Raw genomic sequence first — 18,314 nt, forward strand, 5'->3', positions numbered from 1 at the left:
CAAAAAGTCGTGTCCATAATACTTTGCAGAGATTTATTTTGCTTGAAGGCCACGGAGGTTGCTATATCTCTAACTTCGTGCGTCTTAACCTTAAGCAAACATCGGTCTTTCTCATTCAAGTGAGAATGAGCTTCTCGTATTAAAAAAAAATCTGATAAAATATGACAAAGAATTCTTTGACATAGGCAATGAAGGTTCCTTAACTGAGCACCATAATGCCTCAGATTTCCCTCGTAATGACTTAGTACGAGCTAAATCGAACTTAAGAGCTCTAACAGGACATAATACTCTTTCCAGTTCGTTGCCTACGATCTCTGATAAGCAAGGAAAATCGAAAGATTTAGGCCAAGGACGAGAAGGCAGTTCATTTTTGGCCAGGAAACCAAGTTGAAGTGAACAAGTGGCTTTTTTCTGTAGAAAAGCCGATGTTCTTACTGAAGGCATGAAGTTCACTGACCCTTTTAGCCGAAGCCAAGCACACTAGGAAAAGTGTCTTGAGGGTGAGATCCTTCAGGGAGGCTGAATGTAATGGCTCAAACCTGTCTGACATGAGGAACCTTAGGACCACGTCTAAGTTCCATCCAGGAGTTGCCAAACGACGTTCCTTAGAGGTCTCGAAAGACTTAAGGAGATCTTGGAGATCTTTATTGTTGGAAAGATCTAAGCCTCTATGTCGAAAGACCGAAGCCAACATGCTCCTGTAGCCCTTAATCGTGGGAGCTGAAAGGGAGCGAACCTTTCTCAGATGTAAAAGAAAATCTGCGATTTGGGCTACAGAGGTACTGGACGAGGACACAGATGCTGACTTGCACCAGTCTCGAAAGACTTCCCACTTCGACTGGTATACTCTAATGGTAGAAGCTCTCCTAGCTCTTGCAATCGCACTGACTGCCTCCTTCGAAAAGTCTCTAGCTCTTGAGAGTCTTTCGATAGTCTGAAGGAAGTCAGACGAAGAGCGGGGAGGCTTTGATGGACATTCTTTACGTGGGGCTGACGTAACAGATCTACCCTTAGAGGAAGACTTCTTGGAAAGTCTACCAGCCATTGAAGTACCTCGGTGAACCACTCTCTCGCGGGCCAGAGGGTAGCAACCAACGTCAACCTTGTCCCTCCATGAGAGGCGAACTTCTGCAGTACCTTGTTGACTATCTTGAATGGTGGGAATGCATATAAGTCCATAAAAGACCAATCCAGTAGAAACGTGTCTATGTAGATTGCTTCTGTATCTAGGACTGGAGAGCAAAAGATTGGTAACCTTTTGGTCAACGAGGAGGCAAAGAGGTCTATGGTGGGTTGACCCCAAGTAGCCCAAAGACTCTTGCCCACGTCCTTGTGGAGGGTCCATTCCGTGGGTATCACCTGACCCCTCCGACTAAGACAGTCTGCCAAGACGTTCAAGTCCCCCTGGATGAATCTCGTCAACAGGGAGATGCCTCGAATTCTTGACCATAAGAGAAGGTCCCTTGCGATCTCGAGCAGCGTGAAGGAGTGTGTGCCTCCTTGATTGGAGATGTACGCCAAAGTTGTGGTGTTGTCTGAGTTGACCTCTACCACTTAGTTTCGAAGACGCTTTCTAATATCATCAAGGCCAAGTGGACTGCTAATAGCTCCTTGCCGTTGATGTGCATGCTCTTCTGACTTGAGGTCCACAGACCCGAGCATTCCCGACCGTCCAGGGTCGCACCCCAACCCAAACCCGACGCGTCTGAGGACAACACGTGGTTTGGGTTCTTGACTGCTAGGGATAGTCCCTCTCTCAGACTGATATAGCTGTCCCACCATTTCAGGCATGCCTTTATTGGTTCGGAGCCTGGGAATGATACCGTCTCTAATGTCTTGTCCTAGTTCCAGTGAGAGGCTAGATGGAACCGGAGAGGCAGAAGGGGTAGTCTCCCTAGTGAGACAAACTGCTCCAGGGATGAGAGAGTCCCTACGAGACTGTTCCAACTCCTGACTGAATAAACGTTTTCTTTTCAGCATTAATTGGACTTCGAGCAGGGCTTGACTGCGAATCTCCATCCCCAAATATAGAATAATCTGGGATGGGATCAGTTGGGACTTTTAGGTTGACCACAAGTCCCAACTCCCTGGCCAGACTCAACGTCCAATGTAGATCCTGCAGACAGCGAAGGCTGGACGATGCTCTGAGAAGCCAGTCGTCCAAGTACAGGGAGGCTCGGATCCCCGATAGATGGAGGGATTTTGCCACATTCCTCATGAGTCTCGTAAACACGAGAGGCGCAGGACTGAGGCCAAAGCACAGGGCTCGAAACTGGTACCCCACATTCCTGTAAACAAACCTCAGAAACGGTTGGGAATCCGGGTGTATAGGAATGTGGAAGTATGCCTCCTGAAGGTCGAGAGAGACCATCCAGTCGCCTTCCATAAATGCTGTCAAGACAGCCTGGTAGACTTCATCGTGAAGTTTGTCTTGACAATGAACACATTGAGCGCACTTGCCTCTTACGTACTCCTGCAGTGAACATGGCTGCCAAATCATGGAGCCATCCCTGAGGGACTCGTTCCTGCAGAGAACGTGGCTGTCAGATCATTGGAGCCATCCCTGAAAGCCTTGTTGTTGCATGACATAAATGTACAGCAAAACTTCAAAGGCTCGAAAACAGCTGTGAAGTTGACCTGTAAAATCTTGGAGCGTCTCATGGACAGGCGCCAGGGAGAGTCTATGAGGTTTGAGAAGTCTATCTGGGCAGAGGCAGGAACTCCCAAGCCGAGAACTTCTCTAGTGTCATATCAGACTCTCGCTCTATAAGCCAGTTTAAAAGAAGGGAAAGCAAAGGCTGTCTCCCCCAAACTCCTCCTGGTGATAAACCAGTCGCCTAGCAAACGTAAAGCTCTCTTAGAAGAGCGAGAGAGCACTAGCTTATAAAACAACGGCTTCGAAGTAGCTAGGCCTAGTGTAAGCTCTGACGTTTAGGCGAACGAGGAGCAGCAGTTACAAAAAGATCCGGACAAAGATCCTTAAAAATCAGCATGATTTATTTAAAGTCCATAGAGGGCTAAGCAGCTTTAGGCTCCTCTCCGTCTGACAGAGTCCTCAAGGGAATATCAGTAGGAGGGGGAACAGCAACTTCCTCATCTGAAGGAACCTTGTCCGATAATAGCTGAGTCTCAAGCAAGGGAGAGACCTACCGTGGTGGCAATGCTTTACAAGCAGAGTCCACACGCACTGGTGCATTAGTAGCGGACCAGGACGCAACGTCATGTAACTGCTTGACAGTCTGTGAACTGTCAACAACAACAGGTGCGAGAGACCAGGACGCAACGTCATGTAACTGCTTGACAGTCTGTGAACTGTCAACAACAACAGGTGCGTGAGGACGCACAGGGTCCACTCGAGACTGCTTTGACCGCCTAGACTGAACAGTCAAAACAACTCTAGAATGCGGAGGTTGACGCTCAGCATCAAAACAAGTCAACTCCGATTGTTAGCGAACGTCCTGAACGTCAACAGGATCATCAGCAAGTGGCCTAACGTCCAAATGTGGCTGAAAATCCACACGAGAAAGCATCGAGTGTGGTTCTAAACAACTTGACTGACGTGACTTAGCTACGCCAACGTCAACAGGACGCACAAAGGAACGTTAGGGTGGCTGAAAGCCAGGATCTCGATGAGATAAACGGCTAGGCTCAACGGACTTATCGGCAGAATAGTCTTCCATAAGGGAGGCAAGCTTATTCTGCATGTCTTGCCGTACAACCCATTTAGGATCAACGGGAATGGTTGCGGTAAGAGACGAGGGTAACGTCTGTGACCGCAAAACCTGCCTACAAAAAGACTCTCGGAGCCTGTGTTACGCTTTTGTTAGGCGGCGAGCAGTCTTCCGATGACTGCATAGGGTCAGAGCTGTCCTAATGGTTAAAACCAGGACGCTGGACCTGTCCTGAAAGGACTGACTTTCGCTTAAAGGGCCTCGAAACCTTGTTTCACGGTTTCTTATGCGAAAAGCTTTCGGATGACGAGGAGAAAATCGTCTCTCTCGCCTTATGGTAGGGGTGATCTTGGTAAGATACACCCGATACCATAGAGGGAACGTCTGTTCGCTGATCAAGGCCTCTCGAACCCATAAGTCGTACGACATTACTTCTCCCCTGGGCTTGGGAGCTTGCAAGAGGTCCCGGACTAGGCGAACGACAGGCACGAACAGACGAACCCTCGGTCGCAACACTGATAACACTTTGCGCAATATCACTTTATCACTAAGATTTTCTGTTTTGCACTTATTTCACTGAAATTGAATCTTTTAACAATTCACATTAGTTATGAATAAAACTGATTTCTACCTGAAGTACGCAATTCTACCCTCATCAAAAGGTTGAAATTGCGAAATCAGTCGTATAATGCAAGCACATTAATACCAGCAAAAAACAGTAGGCCTAAACATATTTTAAGATAAAAAATTCAGTGGCTGGGGAAGAGACTAAACACTAGTTCATTCAAAACTACGTTTTCAATCTCTCACTGTACATTGCCTTGGGACGAGAATAAAAAACTAAAATCGTTTTATCCTTTCTCCCCGTACAGAGACTAGGGACGAGAGTAACTCGAGAACAACGTTACCCGCTTGGGACGAGATAAAGATCGGAACGTTTTCTCTCCTCTCTCTCCCTCCGTCTCTATCTCTCTCTCTCTCTCTCTCTCTTGATTTCGCACCTAAGAGAAGAGCCCACTTACGTTTCGTCAAAAAAACGGATTTTGAGCGAAGCGAAAAATCTATTTTTGGGTGAAATAGCCATGGCGTCCTGATGGAAGGTTCCTTTTTGGTAGCTTCCTTGGGTAATCACTACTAGGATTTTCCCAGAGAATTAAACCACAGGTTATCACAGAATTCTAACTTCTGGAGCGAGTATCTTAAGGGTTTCCCCTTAAGACATCGTGTATCAACAGGGGACACGCATGTATAGACGTGCCACATAGCTATCTGCACCCATTCAGAGTTAACTCTTCAATATGGCGGACAGGGAGTGGCTGGGAGCTGAGCCGCAGCCAATCTAGATGTGGCGATATCGGTACTCGCGATGTAAACAGACGGACGCCATTGCTTTTGATGACGTCACGTCCATCCTCATTCCGAAAGTCTGGAGCTCGCTCATCACCATGATACAGCGGCGCAGGGCGGGACCTGATAACAGACAGGGTGGGTCCATCAGGACGCCATGGCTATTTCACCCAAAAATAGATTTTTCGCTTCGCTCAAAATCCGTTTTTTGGGCTCAAGCCATGGCGTCCTGATGGAAGAGTACCAGAGAATTAGTGTATCGTGGTAGACTTTTTCCCTTTATAAGTGAGTGCTAAAACATTGAGCCGAAAGCATAGTGGTCTATACTAGAGCTACCGTGAGGCAGTTGCCTTCCTGCCCCCCTGGCATGGAAGTCCCCACGGGCTATGCTAAGATCAAAGTGGTCATGGGAAGGCTATTCATATAGGCTGAAGGAACAATGAGATCCATAAGATGAGTCAGAGCGATTTGGTATTCGCGTCAAAACAAACTTGAAGAAGTGGTGGTTGAACACTTCGTGTATGGAGTTGACTCATCTTCATAATTGAGTAAGTATTCGCTAAGGAGACTTACTTGCTCTATATAAATAAATGCCCGGAGTAAATCCTGGCATTTTCCTTAACCAGGAATAAAGGGTAATAAAACTATGACAAATAGTATATTTCATAGTAAGAAAGGAGCAAGGGAGACGCACAAGTAATAAAATAGACATTTTATTATATAATTGCAGGTAAATCAATACATGTCATGCAATAAATAGTAAAAAACATTTACATTGATAAAAATGTACATAGTCATAAAGGCGTGCTCTTGAGTCTGAAAGGGAAGAATCAAGTATTAGTAGGCACTCGTTCTACGGAACGTTAGTCTTTATGTAACACACGTCATGCACGTGGCATGTAGCACTCATGTGGTAATCTACTATGACATTTCACCTGAGGTAAGAACAGTTAAAGAAAACACAAGGTGGTTTCTGCTTCACTACGTATCACTTGAGGGTCAACATAGGCACCCGACGAGTTAGAGTCCCTAATAACTCACTGTTCTAAGCAGAGTTCAGAGCAGGTTTCATAACACTACCTGCGGCTACCACAAATTGTTTCACTTCGTGCACTTGTTTCGCATAATGTTTAAAGAAAACACGCGAGGATTTCCAGCCTGTATAGTTCTTGAGGCTTTCGAAATCCATACTCTGAAAGAGATTCAGAGACGAAGCGACTTTCCTAGGATCATGACCAGCGGGTGTACTGTCTGGATCCGCTCTGCGAATGAAGTAGGTGATTTTTGCTCTCAATTGTTTCAGTGACAAGTCGCTGCCCGATGTTTCTCCTTTGAAGAGTTGGCCTCCACCAAAGTTTGAAGTTCTATGAAGATAGACCTTAAGGCTCTCTACTGGACATAGAGAGGCATCTTCCTTCAAGGGGCATATCCTCCACGGGCCCCATCGTTTGGTAGGTAATTCGTTCTTTGCGAGAAACGTCGGATCAGGGAAGAGGGAGAGGTCTCCTGAATCGTTGAAAACGATATGTCCCTCTTCTCTAGATAGTGCCACCATTTCGCTGACTCGGGCTCCCGAAGCTAGAGCGAAGAGAAATATAACTTTCTGAGTCAGGTCCTTAAGAGGGCATGAATCATTGTCCAAGTTGGAGGCGAAGTGGAGAACTTTGTCTAGAGACCAAGTGATTGGTCTCGGAGGGGGTGCCGGTCGTAAACAGGCACAGGCCTTCGGTAGTTGAAGATGTCGCTAGACAGATCTATTTGGAAGGCGTATGACAAAGGTCTGGTCAAGGCCGATTTGCAAGTAGAAATCGTGTTGGCTGCCAAGCCTTGTCCATGAAGGTGAATGAAGAAGGACATGCAAAAATCTATAGTGATTTTCGAGGGGTTCTTTGCCTTGACGAAGGAGACCCATTTCCTCCAGGACGATTCGTATTGCCTTCTCGTGGATTCGGTCTTGTATTCCTCGAGGAAGTCTAGACTCTTCTTCGAAATCCCAAACCTTTTCTTAGCGGCTAGGGTGAGAAAATCATGAGATGAAGGTCCTTGATTTTCGATGATGAAGCGAAGACAGTCGACTTCTGTATTTGCTGGGAGAGAACTGGGTCCGGGAGGGGGATCAGCGTTGGCTGCATCTCCAGGATCAAGGGGTACCAGTTGCTGCGGGGCCACTTGGGAGCCACTAGAGCTGCTGTCCCTTTGAAGGTTCTCAATTTGGAGAGGACTTTCAGCAGAAGATTGGTGGGAGGGAACAGGTAAATCTTGGCCCATCTGTTCCAATCCAAGGTCATGGCGTCCACCGCTTCCGCTTTGGGGTCCTCGTACGGGGCTACATATCGAGGAAGTTGATGGTTGTCGCTCGTTGCGAAGAGGTCGATCTGGAGTTCTGGGACTCGGTGAGAGATGAAGGCGAATGATCTTGCGTCTAGAGACCATTCCGACTCTATCGGGTTGTCCGAGATAGAGCGTCCGCTGTCACATTGCGGAATCCTTGTAGGTGAACTGCAGACAGGTGCCATTTCTTCCTTTCTGCCAGACGGAAGATTGTCAGGAGCACCTGATTTATCTTGGGCGATCTTGAGCCCTGGCGATTGAGACAACGCACTACCACAGAGCTGTCCAGGGTCAGGCGAATGTGTATCGACGGGGGCGGGGAGAGTTTCTTCAGCGTCAGAAGAACCGCCATGGCCTCCAAGATGTTGATGTGAAACGTCTTGAATAGGGGAGACCAAGTGCCTTGAGCCTGTTTTTGGTGGGAGTGACCTCCCCAACCCTCCAACGAAGCGTCCGTATGGATGTTGAGAGATGGAGGTGGGTGTTGGAGAGGAAGGGACCTTTTTAGGGCCCTCGCTTCTGACCACGGCTTTAGAAGAAGTCGAAGTCTGCTTGGGAGCCGTCTCTTGAGGTCTCTTCGAGCGATGGATGCGGAACGTCTCCAGACTCCCGCTGCATCCTTTAGCTGTGCACGAAGCACTGGGTTTGTGATCGAGGCGAACTGTAGAGAGCCTAGAACTTGTTCCTGCTGGCGTCTTGAGATCCGTTTGGATTTTAACAGTCGCTTGACAGACCCTGCTATTTCCTTCCTTTTCTTTGCTGGAATGGAAAGGCGGTGTGACTGAAGATTCCAGTGGATGCCTAACCATTGGAACTTCTGAGCTGGAGATAGGCGAGACTTTTTCGCGTGTATCTGGAATCCCAGGTGTTCGAGAAACTGGGTAACTTTTCTGCAGGATTCTATACAATCCTCGGGCGAGGGCGCCCACACTAGCCAGTCGTCGAGGTAGGCCATCACCTGGACGTTTCAGATGCGGAGCTGTTGTACTACTGCGTCCGCTAGCTTTGTGAATATCCGAGGGGCCACGTTGAGTCCGAAGGGCATGGCCCGGAAGGCATAGTTTTTTCGTTGGAGTCGGAATCCAAGGTAGGAGGAAGCGTGATGGTTCATTGGTATGTGCCAGAATGCGTCCGCCAGGTCTATCGAGACCGTGGAAGACCCTCGAGGCAGGAGGGTTCTGATCTGTTGAAGAGTCAGCATCTTGAACTTGTTGTTCGATATGAATACGTTGAGGGGGGATAAGTCCAGAATGACTCTGAGTCTGTCTGAGTCTTTCTTGGGGACACAAAACAGTCTCCCTTGGAACCTTGTGGACTTCACCCTTCTTATCACCTTCTTGTTCAAGAGGTCTAGCACATATTCTTCCAGGAGGGGGTTGAACGTTGGAAGAATTGCTGGAAGGTTGGGGGTGGTTGCGCCAAGCTCCAGCCTAGACCTTTCTTAAAGATGCTGTGTGCCCAGGATTCGAAGGTCCAACGATCCTGGAAGTGGCGGAGTCTTCCTCCCACCGGAAGCACTTCATTGCTTCTGGGGTCCCGAGGACTTGCTGCCTCGGCCGCTAGCTCCCTGTCCTCCTCTGCCTCTGGAGGGCCGGCGAGAGGAATCTCTGCCGGAACCCCTGCCTGAGCTTCTACCTTTGGGACGAAAGGTAGTGGAGTGCTGCTCGAAGGCGGGGTTGAAGGCCGGTGATGAGGACAAAACCGGCTGTGGGACCAACTGAAAGGTCTGTGGCGGCTGAGCGGCCACTTGGGGAGTAGCGGGTGCCGGAAACTGACGTCTGTGCTGACGTTGCTGGGGTCTATGCTTCGACTGATTCCTCTTAGGCTGAGGACCGTCAACCTGAGAGGGCTTTCTCTTCCTAGACATGCCCCATTTGTTGAGAAGGTTCCTGTTCTCAGATGCGGCCTTGTCTGTGATCTCTTTCACTAGATCAGATGGGAAGAGGTACTTGCCCCAGATGTTGGAGGAAATCAGTTTCCGGGGTTCGTGTCTGACAGTGGCACTGGAGAACACGAATTCTCTGCAGGCTCTACGAGCTCGCATGAAGTGGTACAGATCCTTGACTAAGGTTGCCATATGAGATTTGGCAAGGACCATGTAATGGTCAGGGACTCTGGTGTCGCCAGCCATTACGTCCATCTGGATTTGGAGAGTGAGAGATGTTGCCAGCCTCTCCTTCGTTTCCTGTTCCCTACGAAGGAGGTGATCGTTTAGCTTGGGGAGGTCCTCATTAAACTGACGTCCAGCAACTTCAGGATCTAGTTTGCCCACCACGAAGGTGTGTTGCACATCCTTCCAGTGTTTGGTGTCGGGCGGGGTGACTGCGGAGAAAGGTCTGCATTCCTCCAATGCAGGGCAGGGTTTCCCTTCTTCTACAGCCTTAAAGCAGGCAGCGAAGGCCTTTTCCGTGAAGGGTATCACCACTTCATCGGCGCAACGTAGGTGAGGTACTTCTTGCTCAGAGCCGGAAGTCCAGAGCAGGTAAAGCCTCTGCTCTTAAGCGCTTTGGCAAGCATAGCCTGGGCCTTCGAGAGATCGAACACTGTTTTCTCCTTCGGTTCGGTCTCTTCCTTTGAGGATGGTTCTGAACGTAGACGGACGTAACAGTCCGGATACGCCTCAAAGCGGGGGAAGAACTCCACTTCTTCCAGGGGTATGGAACCGATCTTATCGCTGACGAAGATCTTGTCGTCAGCGATGACCATATGCTCGGCGAATCGCCACGGATTGTCGCTCGAGCATGTGGGGAGGTCCTTGATGGAGATTTTGCCATAAGGGTTTTCTCGGTGTCCTCCGAGATCTCTGACATGCGTTCATCATGTTCTGAATCCAGGTGATAATCATTCATGGACTGAGCCATGACAACATCAGGTTCCACTGTAATCTGGACTACGGGGATCTGTTCGACTGGGACCACTGAGTCTGGAGAGGCCTTTGGGAACAGCAAAGACCTCATTTCTTCTGTGGCTAGGGATGGTCCAGTGGCGTTCTTCTGAAAGCCACGTACCCACTTGCGTAGGTTGTCCCGAGCAGTGTCCCGAATCTCCGCTGAGGGAGAATCATAGAATACTTTCTGTAAGCATTCTTGGCAGACCGAACAGGTGGTGGGGCCCCAGTATTTGAGATCCCCTCTCTTGTGAGCACAAGGGGCGTGTGTCCTACACACCGTGTGTCCATAGAAGTGTGGCCGACGGACCGCGCAGAAGTCGTGGTCACACCTGACGTACTCCTCCTGTAAAGGAAAGAGACGATGAGTATTGTAGAGTCATAATATGGCTCGTATATAAAGTTAATTATTAACAAGTTAATATTAACTTAAATTAATTGTGATGCACAGAAGGGTGGGTGAAAGGAGACAGACGCATGCCTCGTGTAACCCGCCCGGCTGGTTGCCGTAGCATCGGACAGTCCCAGGTGGCCGTAGGCCTCCATGGAAGGTGTCTTGATAATGGGAATTCCATCTAGAATAACCATATTATAGACTGGGCTTGAAATCTTATCAAGAAAGTCTGGGGATCATGAGATCCTAGTAAGGTTCCGGCAACCAGACGTGCCAATTACACGTAGCGTGCTGGAAAGATGAAACACGCAAGAAGACAGAGTGAAAACTGAACAAAATGTACGATTCCGTACCAGTTTGTCTGCGTTAACAAGCCGTCTAGGTGCGGTTTTTTAGGAGCTATCGCTAGTAAAGATAGCTGAGAGAAGGGGTGCAAGGCATCTTGCCGCCTCCGGACGGGTCCGGCATACCCCCGGCACGCCGGAAGCCGCTCGAGCAGAGTTTCTGGCATTCAAGAATGATCATTCTATGGTCAAAAGAAGCCAGGGTGGCGGCAGCCGGTAGCGGCGGCCGCCGGCAAGGAGCGGCGGTTCCGGCAGTCGGAGGGTGACAGGGGTAAGGATACAGGAGCATAGCCGGGGCCGGGGGCCGGCTACTAGTGCCGGCACTCCGGGAGGGGTCGGCAGTGTGCCGAGGCTATGAGGGAATGGAGAGGCCATGGCGGTAAGCCGGCGGCCGGCGGCGATCCCCCGGCACTCGGGGGAAGGCGGCAAGGATAAGGAAGTCACCCGTAGCGGCGGTGATGCCGGGGTAGAGGCGGCAAGGGACAAGCACCAAAGATGGAGGTGGGATGGCAAGGCTGTACTAGCCTAGTCAAGACACCTCTGGAAAAGGTACCACCATGATAGAGGTGAATCTATCATCCTAAGCAGGGGCCGCAATGGCCGGGGGCTAAGGCAGTCCAAGAGAGGACAGGGTGTACCCAAAGAAGGGGTGGAGACTCTTCATGTCGACCAAATGATAACTGACTCCATAGCACTATGGAGGGTCTATGTATCAGAGCGGACAACACTGGGAGCACCACGGGGTCCAGCACTCCAGCCTAGGGTGGAGTGTAGGACAGGGGACATATGAAGCCTAACCTACTGGTAGGTTAGGCTAGGCAAGAGATAGGTTGGGGGGGGGGGAAAGGGTCTTCTTATAAGAAAGGATGGGTTATGTACCAGAGCGGCCACCTAGGAAGGGAGATGCTCACCCTAACCTATAGTAGGTGGACCAACTGAAAAACGGTGCACGCGTATATTTCAGCAAGGTACATAAACCAGCCCTCCCAACCTAACCTGGATTAGGGTTGTTAGACCCTAATCAAGGAAGGGAGAAGACGTATCGCAAGGAAAAGGTCAAGGACCGATTCAGCTTAAAGGAGGTGATCCTACCTTTAAGGTCCGCAACACTAAGGGAGGGGTCATTCCCTTAGGTGGGGAGGCGATACAGTACTCTGAGGAGTCTTGTCCTATCACATGTAATAGGGTACAAGATTACCAGAGGGAAGCCCTAGGGCTAGGGATGAAGAGAGCATATAGGGGTCCTATCATAAGGTTAGGTTAGCAAGGCACTCAAGATAACCTACACCCTATATGGTCCCTGAAGGCGAAAAACACTTGCATCACTGTCAATGGTATTGTAAAATAATGCCAGAATCTTCATAACTAACACTAGGATCACTGAAATATCATGCATTAACACTGGAATAGGCTCACTGGCCTAGGGGCTAAACAAAGCCTACTGGTATGGGGTCAGCGAAGACCCAACCTAATGCGTCAAAAACACGATATAAAGTTCCTAGCTATGAAGACTAAATAACTAATAGCACTGATTAGTGATTTATATACCGGTAAGGCTGTTGCGGCTAACTAAATAAGGTATACAAGCAACAGCAGCGTCATAAAATGGCGCTGACCGGTTTGGCAAAGCTCTGCCACAAATATGCAAATATTTCGAAAAGTAAGATTTACTTTAAGGTCAGAGCTTATTTAAACAATACTTAAACCTTTGTACTCAACTTTCCAGAAGAAGATGAAGCTGAAGGTTGAGACATGGTAAGGATGCAAGCAGATAAAGTCGCACAAAGGGAAAAACACGTCCATTAAAGCGAGCTACTAGCAAAGGAATGAGGATGGACGTGACGTCATCAAAAGCAATGGCGTCCGTCTGTTTACATCGCGAGTACCGATATCGCCACATCTAGATTGGCTGCGGCTCAGCTCCCAGCCACTCCCTGTCCGCCATATTGAAGAGTTAACTCTGAATGGGTGCAGATAGCTATGTGGCACGTCTATACATGCGTGTCCCCTGTTGATACACGATGTCTTAAGGGGAAACCCTTAAGATACTCGCTCCAGAAGTTAGAATTCTGTGATAACCTGTGGTTTAATTCTCTGGGAAAATCCTAGTAGTGATTACCCAAGGAAGCTACCAAAAAGGAACCTTCCATCAGGACGCCATGGCTTGAGCCCAAAAAACATGTTATTTGACCAAAGGAAAAAACTGAAAGGTTTTTCAATAAAAAAGTTCCTTTAAAATAGAATTTAAAACATTTAAGCTTTGAAAGAAGAATGAACAAAACGTCAGAATCGATTTACTCTTTCTGCAAAGTGAAACCGTGATACTCTCTCTCTCTATCGTAACGATAGAGCGCAAACTGCGTAGCATAAACAAACTAAACGTTAGTTCATCTTTGAAACAGTACGAAGACTATTCAAAGAAAATCTTTCATAAAATATCTATTAAAAAATATTCATTTAATAAGTTTTAAATCATTAGCTCTTTAAAAGCTATTTACGATTGAAAGGGCTCAACTTTGTTTAACTTCGGTTTCCAAGTTAGGACCGCCTACTCTCAGGAAAGGTCGCATATAAACAAATCATTAAAATTTATTTTAATGTTTATTATAAATGGAAAGCTAATCGAAGAGGCCTAATAAAGGCGGTTGAGATATAAAATATATAGAGGAAAATCTATAATTAATTCATAACGTGATAAGATAATTGCTAAAAGCCTAGACACACTTCCGTCTAAGGGAAGGGTCGGCCATTTAAAAGTCAATGAAAGTCCATACTCTCTTTGTCATCAAAAATTAAATCTATCCAAAAACGAGTTCAAGATTTAAGATGAAGATAAAACACCTGCACTGCAAAAGCTCAAACCAAAATGAAGTACTTCACCAAATATGTTGAGAAAACTCCAGGTTCTACAGCGAGTATTGATACGTCTTGTCGTCAACGTCGACAGAGAAGAATTGAAGGTTTTGTTTACATAAGAGTGGTATCTGGCCGACAGTTGGCGCTGGTGGGCACACCCGCAACCTTCTTAGCGATCGCTCGCGAGTTTTTTTTTAGTGTGTTTTCTGTCGAGCCGTAGAGTTGCAGCTATTATATATTCACCGGCTAAGTTAAATATTTAAAATTACTAAGTAGGATTCAAGCTTTTATACTTTATCCCTTGACATAATTTGTCATTTTTTCTTCATACTTGGCTGAAATTGATATTGATCTATTTGAACTGATCTTTTGAATACAATTGAACTTGGTACATTCAATATTTTTCCAGTTTATTGTGGTTTTTACAGTGAAAAGTTGAGGATTTCCCTTTTCTTAGTATATTGTTTTTCATCATTCATTTTGTCTTTACTCAATCATTTTTGATTATCATTTGACAAGTTAATTGTCTTCAAATGAGAAAATGGCTTTGTTATATATGTTTTATTGATACAACCTTAAACTGCACTGTGATTTTTTATTTCCATTTTTCAGGCAAAGAAGTTTGTTGAGAGCTGTCCTACGGTAGTGAAAGAAGACATTCCCAAAGATGAAGCCGAAAAACTAGCCGAGGCACTAAATGCCGCAGGTGCCGAATGTGTTGTAGAATAAGTATGTTATTATTTGTTATTTTAGGCTTGTGAATTTTTAAATGTATTGTACATAGGTTACTTGGTGACCCCTTTTTTTATTTGACAATTTATCGGCACTCTAGTAAATTTTTTTGTATTGACTAAAATATTTAGTTTTCTTCCCTTTAAAAAACATTTGATTTGTGATATGTCAAAATTCCTTGCAAACTATGATGTGATTAAACGACCATAGTATCAAGTCCTCATTTGTTCCCATAAAGCATTATATATTTATGAATTTTCTGGTTGCAGCATTAGGGTTACCATCCTCCTTGTTTTATCCTCCTCATTACCAGCTTGGAAAATGTGGAACAAGGAAATACAGCTATGAAGGTATCACTTGAGAAAATGAAGGGAACTGTTGAAATCATCAGCTCATTCCTGCTCAAGATTAAGAAAATCTTAGCAAAATCCAGACTAATGGTGACTTTGATTTGATGATACGTGTTCAGTATCTTCATCTTAACCCTTTTACCCCCAAAGGACGTACTGGTACGTTTCACAAAACCCATCCCTTTACCCCCATGGACGTACCGGTACGTCCTTGCAAAAAAATGCTATAAAATTTTTTTTTTTCATATTTTTCATAATAATTTGAAAAAATTCAGGCATTTTCCAATAGAATGAGACCAACCTGACCTCTCTATGACAAAAATTAAGGCTGTTAGAGCAATTTAAAAAAAATATACTGCAAAATGTGCTGGGGAAAAAATAACCCCTTGGGGGTTAAGGGTTGGAAATTTCCAAAGAGCCTGGGGGTAAAAGGGTTAATATATACTGGTAAACCAAATTTTAACTCTTGAGAAAGAAAAGCAGTAACATTTGGGCTATAAGAAGTTAGCAGAAATCCACTTGGAAGTACTACAATTTACTGATGTTTTTGCCAAAATATAATGGGGGAAAATGAAGACAAAAACTACTTCACCTTTGGAGGACAATGTTGGTGTCAAAGGTAAGACATTGCTGTGTATCATGAAATAAGGAGTTTAGTATGAGATCAGCTAATCTTTAGCTGAAGTTGGAAATCATACCCTTCACTATATATTATACTACTGTACTTACTAATTTTAATTTATTCAAAGTTTTGATGAAGGCTGGAGCTAGTTCATCTTGAATGATGGGAGAGCAAATATTTAAATATACATAACAGAATTAAACTTAAACTTCCTGCAGATTTTGTTCACCTAAAAGTCATTTTATTTAGATATTTTGATTTACACAAAGCAATGGACTTTATTCATTAGCATATTATCAATCATACTGAAGATGTTATAGAAAAAGAATGGCAAAAAATCTGTTATAAAATTTTGATTGACTCTTCCTCAATATTTATATGATTTGTGTTTGTGTGTGTAAGCCTACAACAGGGAAAACAAAATGTAAGTTAAGTCCAGCATTAGGTATGCCTTCCTTTCATTCCCCCTCACACTGCTAAGGGTCTATTATCTATCCTGAGTTTTTGGTTACTTTATGGTCTCCCTCCAATCGACTTGTGCCTTTCCCTTTTTTCTTCCACTCTGTGTTATTGTCTTCACTGTTCGCTGCTTTATTGGGTATTGTTGATCTTTTATAGTTTATTTAATATGTCTTCAGATTCAAAGTTATTTTACTGTGTGGAAAATTATTACAGACCTCGTTATGACCTCCACAAGTTTAGTTCTGATTGTCGAGGCCAAATTTTTAATATTGAAGATGTAAATCTGAGAAATGTAAAGTTTTTCTAAGGATAATATGCTATTTTGAATTTTTACAGTTAAGAGGAGAAAGAAAGCCCTGCTTTTTTTTCTTCCACCCAATGTACCTCTGTTTGTTCTGCTTTCAGATCTCTTTAGAGCAGCAAATTAATGATTTAAGAAAAGTGGAGCAAACATGATGCTCAACATTTTGTATCATATGGCCTGACTCTTGTAGGCTACAATGACATACTGTAACGTAGCAAAGTAATAAGAGATGTAAGATAGTTCCTTTTCTCAAGCTTTTCAGTAGAAAATGTTTTGCCAGATTGGTTAAATTTCTACACTTGAGTCTCTCCTCTGTTGGCTGGACATCTTGCCCTTGGTTAAATTTCTACACTCGAGTCTCTCCTCTGTTGGCTGGACATCTTGCCCTTGGTTAAATTTCTACACTTCTGTCCCTACTCTGTTGGCTGGACGTGTTGCCTTTGGTTAAATTTCTACACTTGTGTCCCTCTGTTGGCTGGACGTCATGCCTTTAGTTATATTTCTACACTTGTGTCCCTCCTCTGTTGGCTGGACATCTTGCCTTTGGTTAAATTTCTACATGTGTCCCTCCTCTGTTGGCTGGACATCTTGCCTTTGATTAAATTTCTACACTTGTGTCCCTCTTCTGTTGGCTGGACATCTTGCCTTTGATTAAATTTCTACACTTGAGTCCCTCTGTTGGCTGGACATCTTGCCTTTGGTTAAATTTCTACACTTGTGTCCCTCTTCTGTTGGCTGGACATCTTGCCTTTGGTTAAATTTCTACACTTGAGTCCCTCTGTTGGCTGGACATCTTGCCTTTGGTTAAATTTCTACACTTGTGTCCTTCCTCTGTTGGCTGGACATCTTGCCTTTGGTTAAATTTCTACAATTGTGTCCTTCCTCTGTTGGCTGGACATCTTGCCTTTGGTTAAATTTCTACACTTGTGTCCCTCCTCTGTTGGCTGGATGTGTTGCCTTTGGTTAAATTTCTACACTTGTGTCCCTCTTCTGTTGGCTGGACATCTTGCCTTTGGTTAAATTTCTACACTTGAGTCCCTCTGTTGGCTGGACATCTTGCCTTTGGTTAAATTTCTACACTTGTGTCCCTCTTCTGTTGGCTGGACATCTTGCCTTTGGTTAAATTTCTACACTTGAGTCCCTCTGTTGGCTGGACATCTTGCCTTTGGTTAAATTTCTACACTTGTGTCCCTCCTCTGTTGGCTGGATGTGTTGCCTTTGGTTAAATTTCTACACTTGTGTCCTTCCTCTGTTAGCTGGACATCTTGCCTTTGGTTAAATTTCTACACTTGTGTCTCTCCTCTGTTGGCTGGACGTCTTGCCTTTAGATTTCTACACTTGTGTCCCTCCTCTGTTGGCTGGATGTGTTGCCTTTGGTTAAATTTCTACACTTGTGTCTCTCCTCTGTTGACTGAACGTCTTGCTTTTAGTTAGATTTCTACACTTGTGTCCCTCCTCTGTTGGCTGGACGTGTTGCCTTTGGTTAAATTTCTACACTTGTGTCTCTCTGTTGGCTGGACGTCTTGCTTTTAGTTAGTTTTCTACACTTGTGTCCCAACTCTGTTGGCTGGACATCTTGCCTCTTGCGCTTTTGATAGCTCCTCTTCCTTGTGTCATGAGGATATGTTTTCCTTATTCTGGTTAACAATTGTCCCTCTGGTATGTCCGTTTTATTTTGCCCAGTCTACTATGTATTTCATTGTAATTGTCCTGGTCTCAGGCTCTTACCGCTTTTCTTAGTCCTTTCTCTGGTTGCTACTCGAGTTCCAATCTCAGTTCCTGTTCCCTTACTTCTGCTACTTGGGTTCCTTTTTCCTTCTCTCCTCATTTTACTAAAAAAGGGGTAAAATCTCTTGACCCTTACCTTCACCCTGTTCAGTCTGAATGACAAAATCTACCTTCAGGGGAACCTTTTGTCCTATTTCCAGCAACTTATGTAATATCCCATAACTTTACTTTTAACCCCTTTTACCCCCAAAGGACGTACTGGTACGTTTCACAAAAGCCATCCCTT

The 18,314-nt window shown here is 45.5% G+C and overlaps 1 protein-coding gene across 1 annotated transcript in view; it reads left to right on the forward strand.

Annotated features, from left to right (window-relative positions):
• The window catches only part of mRpL12 (mitochondrial ribosomal protein L12), a 92,898-nt gene extending 78,212 nt beyond the window's left edge, over nucleotides 1-14,686 (forward strand). The window contains exon 5 of the mRNA XM_068367372.1: nucleotides 14,443-14,686. Within this exon, the coding sequence (XP_068223473.1) occupies nucleotides 14,443-14,559 (117 nt within the window). The 3' untranslated portion in view covers nucleotides 14,560-14,686. The remainder of the gene's footprint in view (nucleotides 1-14,442) is intronic.
• The last annotated feature ends 3,628 nt before the right edge of the window (nucleotides 14,687-18,314 follow it).

Source organism: Palaemon carinicauda, chromosome 45, assembly GCF_036898095.1.
Source record: "Palaemon carinicauda isolate YSFRI2023 chromosome 45, ASM3689809v2, whole genome shotgun sequence".
In the NCBI taxonomy this organism is placed as follows: Eukaryota; Metazoa; Arthropoda; class Malacostraca; order Decapoda; family Palaemonidae; genus Palaemon; species Palaemon carinicauda.